The sequence below is a fragment of the Rhincodon typus genome, chromosome 37 (genome assembly GCF_021869965.1).
Source record: "Rhincodon typus isolate 14 chromosome 37, sRhiTyp1.1, whole genome shotgun sequence".
Lineage (NCBI taxonomy): Eukaryota > Metazoa > Chordata > Chondrichthyes > Orectolobiformes > Rhincodontidae > Rhincodon > Rhincodon typus.
The window spans coordinates 11,831,715-11,847,000 of record NC_063368.1 but is presented as its reverse complement, the minus strand read 5'-3'; the positions used below and the strand labels follow the sequence as shown (position 1 = coordinate 11,847,000).

General features: G+C 41.9%; 1 protein-coding gene across 1 annotated transcript; it reads right to left on the bottom strand.

The window, feature by feature from the left end:
* Window positions 1-2,402: 2,402 nt before the first annotated feature.
* Window positions 2,403-14,975, bottom strand: LOC125487136 (hsp70-binding protein 1-like; the record flags this gene model as incomplete). Its single annotated transcript, XM_048617359.1, has 4 exons — window positions 2,403-3,833; window positions 5,684-5,795; window positions 11,742-11,838; window positions 14,816-14,975. Coding segments are annotated over 4 exons (444 nt in total), but the record flags the coding sequence as incomplete, so codon positions are not given.
* Window positions 14,976-15,286: the final 311 nt, after the last annotated feature.

Genomic DNA, 15,286 nt, shown 5'->3' with positions numbered 1-15,286 from the left:
GTTTAGCTGTTATCCCACCAATGAAAAGTATATTTTGGGTGATGGCTTATTATATATAGAAGTACCTGTATATCAGTATTTTTTTTAAACATTGCTTTTGCCTGTGTGTTATGCTGATTTAAGTAGTGGTATTTCAGAAATGATGCTTTCCTTGTACGTTTCAAATCTAACGGAACAGTGATAATTATTGGGGATACTGATGTATTCTTTTAATTCTGCTTCTGAGAGAGTCCACATCCCCCTTATATCAACACAAAAATGGAAGGTATTGTTACTAAGTGATTGTGTCACCTAATGAAGGAGTTAGTGAGACAAAAGCAGAGACATTCTGAGCTCTAGTATGATGACAAGTTGAATTTTACTGTACTTCCTGTAATTTTGTAGTTAAACCTTTTGGAAAATATATAACAGACAGTCTCATCAGGCAGTAGGTAATGTCTCTGCCTCAGAGACAGAGCTCTATCTTCAAGTCTCACTCCAGGTCTTGATGGCTGATGGCCACATAAGTTGCGTTGATAGGGTGACCCAATGTGTGTGGCAAGAGAAATAGCAGGGGGCAGTTGTATGGTTTGGAGGGGGAAGGTGAGATCCCATGGGCTATTGATAAAAGCTTGGACGTGGAGGAGGGTAGATGCCATTAGCTTGGGCGAAATCAATCCTTGACCTAGATGCATCACATATAGCCATATTCATAAGACTTGTCCTGAGTGCTGTGTGCACCCTTGACAAGGATGACGTATTTTTTCAGCTATACTCATCAGGACAATGCACAAGAATACCTTGAGTTACAGTGCCTGAGTGCACCAATTAGTTGAAAAGTGGATTCTGATTTGTAGATGTGTTGCCAGGAATAATGCAGCAATTAATGACCAGAAAGGCCATGTTAATGCCACCTTCGGTATAATTGTTATCCTGCTCAGATCACTTCTTGCCCTATATAGCACAACCGCATGAAAGATCTAAGACAGTCACGCTTGGTCTATCTCATTACTGAGGCGCGGCAAGATATCTGAAAGGTTTCAGCAAAAAGATGAACCTCAGTGTTTCATTCTGCTATGTAGTAGGAACATGAGTGGTGCTAGCCACTTACAGGCTGTTGCCATAAAGCCAAAAGATATTTAGTCCATCACACAAATGAGAAACATGGTATATGATTTCCAGTGCTGGTGTGATATCAGGTATGTAAGCCCTACATCCCACACACTGGCAAGTTGTACCAAACAACATATTCCTTAAGCTATTCACAAAAAACAAGTTACTGAATACAATCAACCAGTCTACACTTGCACAACATTCAACGATTCTGTAATTGTTGGAGACAATGGACAATCTTTCAGCACCTTTGGTGGGTGTTTTCGTTGGTATCAGTCTGGGTGTCCTGCGGCAGCTTCAGCAGTCTCTGACTCAATGCAGCGTTTTCTTTAGCAGCGTGGTGGGTCCAGCTCAGGCTTCCAAGGCAGGTAGGGATCATGCCCTCAAGCCCAGAAATGGATTAAGTAAACATTCTCTTTTTCTTAATGTTTTTCCTTTGTGATATTATCATGGAAGGACTGTTATTTCTGAACTTTTCATTTCTTTATTTTTCCAATATATTACTATGATTTTGGACTTTTGAAGATCTGTAATGCTGGGCTTTTTATTTGTTTATATTTCTAATTTTTTTTCCTAAGAATTTGTATTCAAGAATCTACCCAGGTACCTAAGATGGCACCCGAAGCGGTGTCTTATAAACTTTCCACTGTACTCATGGGAGTACATGTGACAATAAAACTAATTCAATTCAATTGTTGGAGATTGCAGAGAGTGTGAAGAATTATGCTGATGAAGTTCAGATTGTCAGCTGATCTCTCTGTGTGTACTGGAAGCTACGTATCTTAATATGCACGATTCTGTTCTTTGCAGAAAGAAAGTACATATACATGCAATGCACCTGTTCCAACTCAACAAAATAAGTAATAGCCAATGCCTGGTTGACCGATTTGTCATTAATCTGACCGGTTAAAAACTGAAACAAAGCCTGGCACTTAACTGTCAAACACTATCATGGCAATTTTACCAAAATCCATTGTCAACCAACCAATCAACACTCTTCTCTCAAATAGTACAAATACTGGATTTCATACTGAATTGGTATTCTTGCAAAGGGTCCTGATGAGTAGAGGACAAAAAGCTTCAACAAAATGTGTCTCTTTTCAGTAATACCTTTTACTTCGTTAGACATGCCACATAAATGCAAGCTGTCATATACTAGTGATTGTCTATTGAACAGTGGGACCAATATTATGTCTGGCACTGAGCCATTTTAGAGATAGGCGAAGATTAGGTTTTTAAAAAAAAACATACAGAAGGAAGATTGTGTCAATATGATGACTGGCAGACACAAAGAAAAATGCAAATTGGAATGTATTCAAAAACTATATTTCTTTTCCACAGAAACCGAATCTCAATGTTTTGCAGAGAAACAAAATAAAGACTTAAAATTATGCCAGGTTATTACAGTCGTATCTTTGCTTCAGTTTTTAAATCATTCCAAATTCAGAAGCAATGTTGATGTGTGGAGTGATCAGTAACACATTGGGCACTGTGCATCTTCCAGGATTGGCACTGAGGCTACCTGTTAGCCAGAGAAACACAAGGGGCCCTCCCAGCAGAGCTGCAGCTAATCCTTTGAGCTGCAGGTTCAGGGTCAACCCATAGCCAAGGCAGAGCAGGTCAGCAAGCCTTGTGGCCATCAGCACTCTAATGAGTCACAACTCTGCTGTCATTCTGCACACAGTTCTTACTTAATGCTTCCAGTTTTCCAGACTAAGACAACAATTTAACATGCTTGCACTAGATGAGAGGGTTTAAAAAAAAACCCCTCCCGACTTAAAATTCAACTTATTTTTCATTTGAATTGCTACAGTGAGCACTTCAAATTATAGACCAGTGCGTAGGGAAAGGTGTCCAAAGATCAGAGACAAGGGTAATGTTCTCAGCAGCTTCACCAATTTGAAGTCACTTTTCCGGGTTTACACGTCCCAGCAGCAATCATAGGATTGATTCTCCAGGAGCACAGACAGACAGGCACTCAGAAATAAACTATGCATTCCTTGGGCTGGCTGCAGGAAAACTGCCAGGCAGGGGTTAGAAAGAGAGGGATAATTGATACATGAAAATTGCAAACAATGTACCTATCATTAAATCAACTTATTCAGAGTTGATATCACATACCTCTGGGACTTGAACCCAGGCCTCCTGGTCCATGAGTGGGGACACTACCACTGCACCACAACAGGGGCATTTGGTACTAGTGGGCCAGGAAGTCTACAGAAAATAACCGATGACAGAGTCTCTACCAGCTGTCTGTCAGCAGCTTAATACCTGAAGTGAAACGATTGCACCAAAAGATTTTAAACAGCAAGTGACCGAAATTATAAGTCGTACCGGTCACAACTTGCTGACTATTTATCCGACAGTTGACTAAAGGAGAATGAGGGGGTATGAAAATAAATCGATGCCAAACAGGGATCCATTACAAAGAGTAACTGGGAAAAGCTCCTTTTAGGCGTTTTGTACATTTCTACCTGGAACCGACTTAAAAGGTCAAAAAGATGTTTTTTAAACAGTCCACTTTTTTAAATAGGTGTAATATATAGGCTGATTTGAAACACACTAGGCTTCGGAGTCTTTACAGATCTCAATGGTAGGAAGCCATTTGAAAAATCAAAGAACTTTTCTCTGACATTGCAGCATCAATAGGAAACAGTTGTAGCACATCACCGATCCATCCCATGCTCCTCTGGCTGGCTGAAGCAAGTTCGGAGGAGATGCTCACAGAACTCCAACTCTTCCTGTTGAAAGATTAAAATCAGCCACATTACATTCTTTTAGCATCTCTGCTAATCTCAGTCTGTTCTCATCATCCATAAAAATTGACTCTATTTATATGTCCCATTATGTTATAAACTTCTATCACGTTGCCCCTCAAACTCCAGTTTAAAAAAAAAGTCCCAGCCTATCCAGCCTTCCTTTGTAACTCAAACCTTCCATATCAGGCAACATCCTGGTAAATCGCTTCTGAACCCTTTCCAGCTTGATAATATCCTTCCTGTAACTGAACGACCAGAACTGGACACAGTACTCAAGGAGAGGCCTCACCAATGTCTTGTACAACCTCAACATGACGTCCCAACTCCTCTAGTCAAAGGACTGAACAATGAAGGCAAGTGTGCCAAATGCCTTTTTAACCACCCTGTCTACATGTCATGCAAACTTCAAAGAGTTATGTACCTGTACCCTTAGGTACCTCTGTTCTACCACACTACCCAAGGCCCTACCATTAATTGTATAAGCTCTGCCCTTGCTTGTTGTACCAAAATGCAATACCTCGCATTTATCCAGATTGAACTCCATCTGTCATTGTTCAGCCCATTGACCCATTTGATCAATACCTCGCTGTACTCTTGGAAAACCTTCTTCACTGACTTTCGAAAAAGAACAAATATTCCACATTGCAGAAAAAATATAGAAGCAGAGGAAGTGCAGAAGGTTTGAACATATGACAGCAGTACTGAGAGGTTACAAGTATCGGGTAAGCCTAAACACATTGGGGCTCATCGTTATAAACAAGATGGCTGAGGGGGGAGTCTGGGAGAGGCCCTTAAGAATGCAGAGGGGTTGGGAGAGGTGGACGTAAAGATGTTTTCAGATGCGGAAGTCTAAACTGGTGGATGTAAAAGCACGATTCTAGTAAAAGCAACAAAGAATTCACCAGGAACCTCTGCACTCAGAGAATGGTTGTGTGCAAATTGTTGCTATTGCTTAGGTGTAACACACGACAGAAAAGAATAGAAGGGAGAGAGAAGGCTCATGTGGATCCTCATGATAGATTACGACGTAGTGGTATTGTCACTGGCCTAGTAATTTGGGGTCATGATTTCACTCCAGCAGGGGGTAGAACTTGAATTCAATTTTTAAAAGATAATTATGGAATATTTAAATAAAAATAGTCTCACTGATTACCAATGATCAACAATGGTGAAATTGACAATTATGATCAAGTGTCATAAAAACTCCATTTTACTAATTTTAAAGAAGGAATCTGCCATCCTTACCTGGTCTGGTTTACATGTGACTCCAGACCCAAAGCAATGTAGTTGATTCTAAACTGACCTCTACAATGACCAAGCAAGCCACTCAGCTGAAGGGCAATGAGGGGATAAAAAAAAATTCATTCATGTGATGCGGGCATCTCTGGCTAGGCCAGCATTTATTGCCCAGAGGGCGGTTAAGATGGCAGATTTCCTTCCTTACCCCCCCCAGTCTGACCGACATACGACTCCAGACCGAGGTGGGTGTTTCCAACAATCAACAATGGATTCATTGTTAGACAATTAATTCCATATTTTTATTGAGTTCAAGTTCTACCATCTGCCACGGCAGGATTTGAACACAGATTCCCAGAACATTACCTGGGTCTCTGCATTAACAGTCCAGTGATAATATCGCTAGGCCATTGCCTCCTCAGGCAACAAATGCTGACCTGGCCAACAATACATATGACTTCGTTAAAAATAAAGCACAAACCAATTCAGCTGAATGGCCTGTAGGATAATAATGAGCAATAGCAATGCTAACAATAATACAACAACAACTAGCTTGAATTTCTAATGTCAGGCCACATTCAAAACCTCCTGCGCACCTGAAATTCTTCCTGATCTTTCAGCATCCGTGATCTCTCAATCAGAATTTCCTCCAGACCCAGCTCCAGCTCTTGACACTGCCTCACGCCACGAGGAAAATCCGTCACAAGGCTGCAGAGAAACAAAAACACTCAGTAATTCAAGCAGAGAAACCTGATCAGCGTCTGTCACGTACAAGAACAACCTCTCTCTCCCCCCACCCCCCCACAACGCACACCCACAAGAGGGAAGGTACAACAGAAAGCAGACTTCTACATACTTTTTTTTTTCTAAATAACTGGTCCTATGCACCACAGGAAAGAGTACATAACGGGCTAACGACCAGAGCATCTTGGAATACTGTAAATTCTCATTAGAAAAACCATCAGTTCAAAGCAGACAAGCCAGCTCTGCCACTGCCTGTCATTTAATTCACACAGTTCTTTATCAATACGTATTTTGGATTGTGGATCAAAATGGGAAAAGACCACTTCAAGCCAAGAACTCACTGAGTTGTATTCACACTGTACATCATTCATGCATTATGACATGCAGATCCCTCTGCAATCTCTCCACCATTTAAGAAACATCCTTTTCTTAATTCTGCTGCCAAAATGGACAATTTTATATTTTCCCCACATATTCCCGTTTGCCACATCTTTGCCTTTAAACTATTGATATTCCTCTGAAGTTTCCTGTTGCCCTCTTCACAATAAACTTTTCTACCTGTCCTTGTGTCATCAGCAAATTTAGCAACCATACCTTCAGTCCCTTCATCCAAGTAATTTATACAGGTTGTAAAAAGAGGAGGGCCCAGTACTGATTCCTGCGGAACACCATGCATTACACCTTGCCAACCAGAAAATTACCTATTTAATCCTATTCTGTTTCCTGTTAGCAGCCAATCTTTTACACATTCCAAATATACTACCCTCTACACTTTTAAGATTTTAATTTCTGCAATAACCTTTGGTGTAGCAAATTATTTGATGTCTTCTGGAAATCTAAGTACAGTAGATCCACCAATTCCTCTTTATTTAGCTGTTATATACATGTTATTTCCTCAGACACATCTTTAATAGCTTTAACACCTTAGTTTAACATCAGTTAATAAGTGGCCTGTGGTTTCCTGCTTTCTGTCTCCTTCCCTTTTTCAATAAAAGAGCTCCATTCTCTACTTTCCAATTTAATGGAACGTTTCCCAAATCTAGAGAATGTTGGAAAATAAAAACTATTACTATCACCTATGTACTTGTTGACCCTCGGATGAAGTTCATCAGGACCTGGCAACTCTGCAGTCTGCGGCTCCAATAATTTGCTCAGTACCACTTTCCTAGTGATTGAGAGTTCCTCTTCCCCCTTCTACTTCCCCGAGTTACAGCTTCTTCTGTCATATTACTTGTACCCTGCACAGTGAAGGCTGATGCAACATATGTTTAATTCATCTGCCATCTCGTTACTTTCTCTTATTAACTCTACAGTCACACTTCCTACAGGATCAATGCTCACTTTGTTACCTCTTTTCTCTTTAAATATTTAGACAAATTCTTCTAGCTTTTTCTCATACTTCAATTGTTCTTTTTTTAATGGTTTTAGACATTGTTTTATTTCCAATATGTTTAATCTACTTCAATTTCACCTATCCTCTATTTTTATGCTTTTCCTTAAAGTTTGAAACTGTCTTTAGCTTTTGTTAGTTAACTACAGATTGTGGGCCCTCACCTTGCAATAAATATAAATAAATATTCCAATGTATTTCTTCTGTGTCTGCACTGCATCTTTATTCACCTATCCTCTATTCTAATTTACCAGCTAGCTCTGCTTTCTTGTGCTTGTAACTGCCTTTCTTTAAGCTTAAAATGTCAATTTGGACCCACTCTTTCCTTCCTCAAACTGAAGGTAAATGTCAAAGGTGAGCACTTCCTTTCTCCATTTGTACTTTCAATATTCCAACTCAAAAAATAATGACAACTTTGTGAGCAATGACTCAACCTATCAAGTTCATGCCAGCTCACTGGGGAGCAATTCCATTCTATCCATGTAGCCCTGCAAATTTATTTTGCCCATTTCCTTCTGCAATTATTTATTGTTTCCATTTCCACCACATTATGGGCCACTTGTACCAGGCCTTTAATATTTGCTACGTCAGGCTAGTTCTTTTCAAACTCCACCTTGCATCCATTGTCCAAACCCTTAAAGCTGTGTCCCTTAGTCCTTCTATGATCAGCCAACTGGAACTTGAGTCATACAGATGTACAGCACAGAAACAGACCATTTGGTCCAACTCATGCTTACCAATCAGATATCCTAACTTCATCTACTCCCATTTGCCAGCATTTGGCCCCTATCCCTTTAAACCCTTCCTATTCATGTACCATCCAGATTCCTTTTAAATGTTGTAATTGTACCAGCCTACACCACTTCCTCTGGCAGCTCATTCCATACATGCACCACCCTCTGGGTGAAAACGTTGTCCCTTAGGTCCCTTCTAAATCTTTCTCCTCTCACCTTAAACCTATGCCCTCCAGTTTTGGACTCCACTACTGTGGGGAAAAGGCCTTGGCTGCTCACCCTATCTATGGCCCTCATGATTTTAAAAACTTCTATAAAGGTCACCTCTCAGCCTTCAATCCTTGAAGGAAAATAGTTCCAGCCTATTCAGCCTCTACCTACAGCTCAAACCCTCCAACCCTGGCAACATCCTTGTAAATCTTTTCTGAACTCTTTCAAGTTTCACAACATCCTTCCTACAGCAGGCAGACCAGAACTGAACAGTATTCCAAAGATGGCCTCACCAAAGTCCTGTACAGCCACAACATGACCTCCCAACTCCTATATTCAATGCACTGACCAATTCAAGCAAGCATACCAAATGCCTTCTTCACTATTCTGTCTACCTGCGACTCTACTTTCAAGAAACAATAAACCTGCACTTCAAGGTTTCTTTGTTCAGCAACACTCCCCAGAACCTTACCATTAAGTATACAAGTCCTGCTCTGATTTGCCTTACCAAAATACAGCACCTCACATTTATCTAAATTGACCTCCACCTGCCACTCCTTGGCCCACCTGCCCATCTGATCAAGGTCCCATTGTTCTCTGAGGAAATCTTCTTGGCTGTTTACTATGTCATCAATTTTGGTGTCATCATCTGCAAACTTACTAACCATACCTCCTAAGTTTAAATCCAAATCACTTATACACATGACAATGAGAAAACCTTGGCAGGTAAGATCAAGGAAAACCCCAAGGCTTTTTACATGTACGTGAGGTGTAAGAGAATGACCAGAGAAAGGGTAGGGCCGATCAAGAATTGTACAGGGAATTTGTGTACGGAGACTAAAGAGATAGGAGAGGTCCTTAATGAATACTTTTCTTTGGTATTCACAACTGAGACGGATCTCATTGTAGGGGAGGACAGTGCGAAACAGGCTGGTGGACTGGAGGAGGAGAATGTTAGTAAGGAAGATGTACTCGGAATTTTGAGGAACTTGAAGATAGATAAGTCCCCCGGGCCTGATGGGATTTATCCAAGGATTCTACGGGAAGCAAGGGAAGAGATTGCAGGGCCCCCGGCATTGATCTTTTCATCCTCACTGTCCATGGATATAGTGCCGAAGACTGGAGAGTAGCAAACGTCATTCCCTTGTTCAAGAAGGGGAATAGGGATAACCCCGGAAATTACAGGCCAGTTAGTCTTACTTCAGTGGTGGGCAAATTATTGGAAAGAGCTCTGAGAGATAGGATTTATGATCACTAGGATAGGCATAGCTTGATTCATGATAGTCAGCATGGATTTGTAAGGGGTAGATCATGCCTCACAAACCTTATTGAATTCTTTAAAGAGGTGACCAAATACGTGGATGAAGGTAGAGCAGTGGATGTGGTATACATGGATTTAAGTAAGGCGTTTGCTAAGGTTCCCATGGTAGGCTCATGCAGAAAGTAAGGAGGCATGGGATAGGGGGAAATGTGGCAGATTGGATTCAGAATTGGCTGACCCTTAGAAGACAAAGGGTGGTATGGACGGAAAATATTCAACATGGTGCTCAGTTACGAGTGGTGTACCACAAGGATCTGTTCTGGTCCTCTTCTATTTGTGATTTTTGTAAATGATTTGGATGTAGGAGTGGAAGGATGGATTAGTAAGTTCACGGATGATATGAAGGTGGGTCACGTTGTGGACAGTGCGGAGGGCTGTTCTAGGTTACAAAGGGACATTGATAGGATGCAGAGCTGGGCTGAGAAGTGGCAGATGGAGTTTAACCCTGAAAAGTGTGAGGTGATTCATGTTGGAAGGACAAACTTGAAAGCAGAATACAGGGTTAATGGAAAGATTCTTGGCAGTGTGGAGGAGCAGAGGGATCTTGGGGTTCATGTCCACAGTTCCCTGAAAGCTGCCACCCCGGTGGATAGAGTTGTTAAGAAGGCGTATGGTGCGTTAGCTTTCATTAAAGGAGGGATTGAGTTCAAGAAGTTATGCTCCAGCTATCCAAAAGCCTGGTTCAGCCACATGTGGAGTATTGTGTCCAGTTCTGGTCGCCTCATTACAGGAAAGATATGGAAACGTTGGAAAAGGTGCAGAGGAAATTTACCAGGATGTTGCCTGGAATGGAGGGAAGGTCGAGAGAGCTAGGGCTTTTCTCTTTAGAACGACGAAGGATGAGAGGTGACTTGATAGAGGCATACAAAATGATCAGAGGTATAGATAGAGTGGACAGCCAGAGACTTTTTCCTAGGGTGGAGGTAGCTATTACGAGGGGACATAGTTTTAAAGTGAATGGAGGTAGATATCGGGGAGACGTCAGAGGTAGGTTCTTTACTCAGAGAGTTGTAGGGGCGTGGAATGCATTGCCAGAGAGGGTAGTGGAGTCGGCCTCGTTAGGGTCATTTAAGCTGCTATTAGATAAGCATTTGAATGATAGTATAAGGTAGGGATGGAGGTTAGATAGACCTTAGGTTTAGGATAAAAGTTCGGCACAACATCGTGGGCCGAAAGGCCTGTACTGTGCTGTACAGTTCTATGTTCTATGTAAGAAGCAGGGGACCCAGCACTGATCCTTGTGGCACACCGCTGGTCACAGGCCTCCAGTCTGGAAAGCTACCCTCCACCACCACCTTCTGTCTCCTACCTTCGAGCCAGTTCTGTATCCAAATGGCTAGTTCTCTCTGCATTCTGTGCGATTTAACCTTGCTAACCAGTCTGCCATGTGGACCCATGTTGGATGCCTTAGTGAAGTCCATATAGATCACATCCACTGTTCTGCCTTCATCAATCCTCTTTGCTACCTCTTCAAAAAACTCAATTAAGTTAGTGAGACATGATTTCCCAAACACAATGTCTCGTTGACTATCCCTAATCTGTTCCTGCCTTTTCAAATACACGTAAATCCTGTCCCTCAGGATCCCCTCCAACAACTTGTCCACCACTGATGTCTGGCTCACTGGTCTATAGTTCCAGTTTCCTCTTACTTTTTTAAAATAGTGGCACCACATTGGCCAACCTCCAGTCTTCTGACACCTCACCTCTGGCTATCAATGATACAAATATCTCAGTAAGGGGCCCACCAATCAATTCCCTAGCTTCCCACAAAGTTCTAGGGTACACCTGATCAGGTCCCTTATTCACCTTTATGCGTTTTAAGACGTCCAGCACCAGCTCCTCTGAAATATGGATATTTTTCAAGATGTTACTATTTATTTCCCCACGTTCCCTAGATTCCATTTCCTTTTGTCAACTTTCTGTAAACTTGTAACAATCTTGCACAGCTTTATCAAATCTCCCCAAATATGCCCTCAAACAGATTTGCTCCACCCTCAAACTTCAATAAGTTAGCTCCCACTTGAACTCATTTGTCTCCAGCTAATAAAAGGAATCGCAGCCGGAAGTGCACGGATGGTGAACCTGAGCAGGATCCAGCTCAGCTATAAACTCCCTATGGTTAAACAGTCCACCAATGATCACTCAGAGGAATAGGTGTACAAATGAGTAATTGCAAGGACAGTAAAAAGGAGAGGCAAAAATAAAAACGGGCAGTGATGACATAGTGGGAGGGAAAGAAGGTTTATCTCACTTACCTGCAAAGTGCACCCAGAACATGCTCATGAAAGGAATCATGTTCTGTCTGTATAAGTGCCACTAATTGCTGTACCATCCCCATTGAGCAGAGAACATCTGTAGGAAGGGAAAATGCAATCTTATAATCCAATGGATTTGTGGCTGAATGATTTCAATGCCCTCACAGCATTTTATTAAGAAATATTTCTCTTGATCTATTTTAAATTATGCATCAAGGACCTGCAAATTACCGATACTGGTTGAAGCAGGGTTGAGAGCTCACACATTGCATTCATGTGGTCTAGCTCTCTCAACATTACCACATTTCACCCCCCGGCCCTTGTAAAGCACTGGCTTCTTGCTGGATTGCAGTTTCATATGTGTCAGTTCTATCCGATTTTGACAACCAAATCCCATCCAAGGGTTAGTGGGCTATTCAAACATGACATGGTAAACAAGACCGATCCTTCCTTTACTGTGCAAATGTACCTCCAATAAAGGGTTTGAGGATTTTTTGCAGGGAAGGGGGCACAGAGGAAGAGCCGCAACAGATGAGAGTCATTTCAACACAGAAGCAGCTCAGTCAGCACACACTGGAAATGAAGATGTGGAACCTCCTGGTCTGCAAAGCCGAAAACCAACAGGGAGCTACCATTATGAGCATCATATTAGTGAGGACCTTGCTGAGCTTTACTAGGTCAATGCCTTCAATGGCAGACAAGGAATGAAATTACATGCTCTCTGCACTGCTGTTCAATCCTCATCCAAGAAATGTCGCATATTAATGGGACAAAACCACACCCAGACAGAATCAAACAACCCCGTTCCCAGCTCCCACGCTGACCCTAAATTCAGCATCAATACTAAGGCTCTGTACCAATGTTAAAGCTCTGGTGTGTAAACTGTGTGTTAAAGCCTAAACTGCTCCTAAATTTGGTCACATTTTAACAGAACTACAGAGAGGGTGCAAAATAAAATGGTTCTGCTGCAATTCCCATTTCTACCTTCATAACATTGCCTGTCTCAGGGAGATGGTGGCATAGTGTGGTAACGTCACCAGATTACTGATCCCGAGGCTCAGGCGATACGGTTTCAAGCGCACCACCGTAGCTGGTGGAATTTAAATTCAGTTAGCAAAATCTGTAGTCGGTAATGGTGATCGAGAAATGATCAGCAATTGTTCTCAAAATAAAAAAATCACCAATGTTCTTCGGAGCAGGAAATCTTCTACCTATTATCTTGTCTGGTTACATTCAACTCCAGGCCACAGTAATGCGGTTGACTCTTAAATGCCCTTTGAGATGGTTTGAACACTCAGTTCAAGGTCTACTTCCTCAGAAGGCTAAGGAAATTCAGCACGTCCACAATGACTCTCACCAATTTCTTTTTAAATAGATGCACCATTGAAAGCATCCCATCCAAATGCATCACAGCATGGTATGTCAACTGTTCTGCCCAAGACCACAAGAAAGTACGGAGTTGTGAATGCAGTCCAGTCCAGCACGAAAACCAGCTTTCCTTCCACTGACTCCACCTATACTTCCCGCCACCTCAGGAAAGCAGCCAACATCAAACACCCCTTCCTCCCTCGTTATACTCTCTTTCACCCTCTACGATCGGGCAGAAGATATAGAAGTTTGAAAACATGTACCAACAGATTTAAGAACGGCTTCGATCAGACTTATGAACAGACCTCTCAAACTTAGAGTTGATTTTTCTCTGCAGCTTCTCAGTAGCTGTAACACTATTCTGCATTCTGATCTATTGCCCTTTTGCACTTATGCAAGGTTTGATTTGTCTGGTTAGCACACAAAAAAATACTTTTCACTGTATCTCAGTACATATGACAATAATAAATCAAATCAAACAAAAACGAGGCAACCTGGTGGGCATTGCCAGCATCTCCCACATACTATGAAATTTAAAAAAAAATCCACATGCTGCTGAAAGCCTCACTTATACTGTTGCTGATTCCAGACTACTCTAACACACACCTGGCTGGCCTCCCACATTTACCCCCCTAAACCTAATGCCACCCAAACCTTTGCTGCCCATGTCTCAACTGGCTTTAAGCCCTGATCATCCAACACTGCTGTGCACAATGGCCTATATTAACCTCCCTGTTAAGCAAAATTCAGATTTTAAAATTTCCATTCTCATTTTAAATCCCACCCTGGCCTCACCCCTCTCACCACTGCAACCTCTGCCAGCCCCAATAGCCTCTGAACTGTCAGCACTCCTGCAATTCTGGCCTCTCATGCAACCTGACTGTACCATGAGTTGCCGTGAAATTCTCTCCCTATATATCTTTTGCCTCTCTTTCCTCCTTTAAGCTGCTCTTCAAATCCCAACCCTTTAAACAAGGGTTCTGACAAAAGGTGACAAGGTTCAAAATGTTAACTGTTTTTCTCTCCACAAATGCTCCCAGTGCCGCTCAGTTTCTTTCAGCACCTTCTGTTTTTATTTCAGATTTCCAGCATCTGCAGTTTTGTTTTATTTTCTTTTAAATTAGCTAACTGCTTGAATATTTTCTGATGCCACTTAGCATCAAACATTGCATCATAACACAATGGTGAAACTCCTTGTTTTATAATCTTAATGGCACCAAATAAATACAAGTTGCTGTTGTTACAGTAAGTACAAGCCATGCAGGCGAATGTGCTAACTACAGCGCCCCACAGCCATTTTCAGCTGGAGGTCTCAAATATAAAACCTGGTCTTTGATACTTCAGCTGATCCCAGGTTCAAAAACAAGCCTCAACCATAGCAAACCTGATGGATGCTTGAAGACATAAACAAGCCTGCCACATTTGTGCTCACCAACTCTTTCTGTCAAAGTGTGTACGTTCATGCAGGAGGGCAGAATCGAACTAAACTATCAAGTTCCCCCACAGTTGAACTGCCTGCCAATACTTACTGGGAATAAGTAGCCAATGTGGAATTGCCACCCAGCGCGAGTCAGCACTTTTAGCAGAGGAGGGGAAGACAAATGAAGAAATAAAATTTAAAACACAATCGCACCACTATTTCAGTCTGGGCCAGGATGACATGGGATCACTCACCTATCTACACCTCAATTAAGGCAAATTCTGACCTTTGTGCTCAGGGTTGCTGATGAGCAGGTTCTGCAGCAGAAATGCAGCTTTAACCTTCAACTTCTCAATGCCACTCTGCATGGCTCTCATCAGCACGGAGAAACCATCGTGGTCAACAAACTCGAGTAAACCAGCCTCCTGCTCACGCACCAAACCTAAAAGAGGTGGGAGAAGAGAGGGTTATATTGACATCTAGGTCAACTTTCCAATCTATGACAAACAACCATTGCTGCTGAAATAACAAAGCACAGCAGGTATTGAATCAAAAGCACAGGCCACTTTTTCAGCTGTAAGGATTGGGTGATATTTGATGATTATGGGTAACATAAGCGCAACATTTTTTTCCCTCCCCAAGAAATCAAACCTGGGTGTTATACAACACAGGTATACCTTCACCATGTAAACTACAGCAATCAAGGCGACAGTTCACCAACATCTCAAGGACAAATAGAGATAACTAAAAAAGTGCT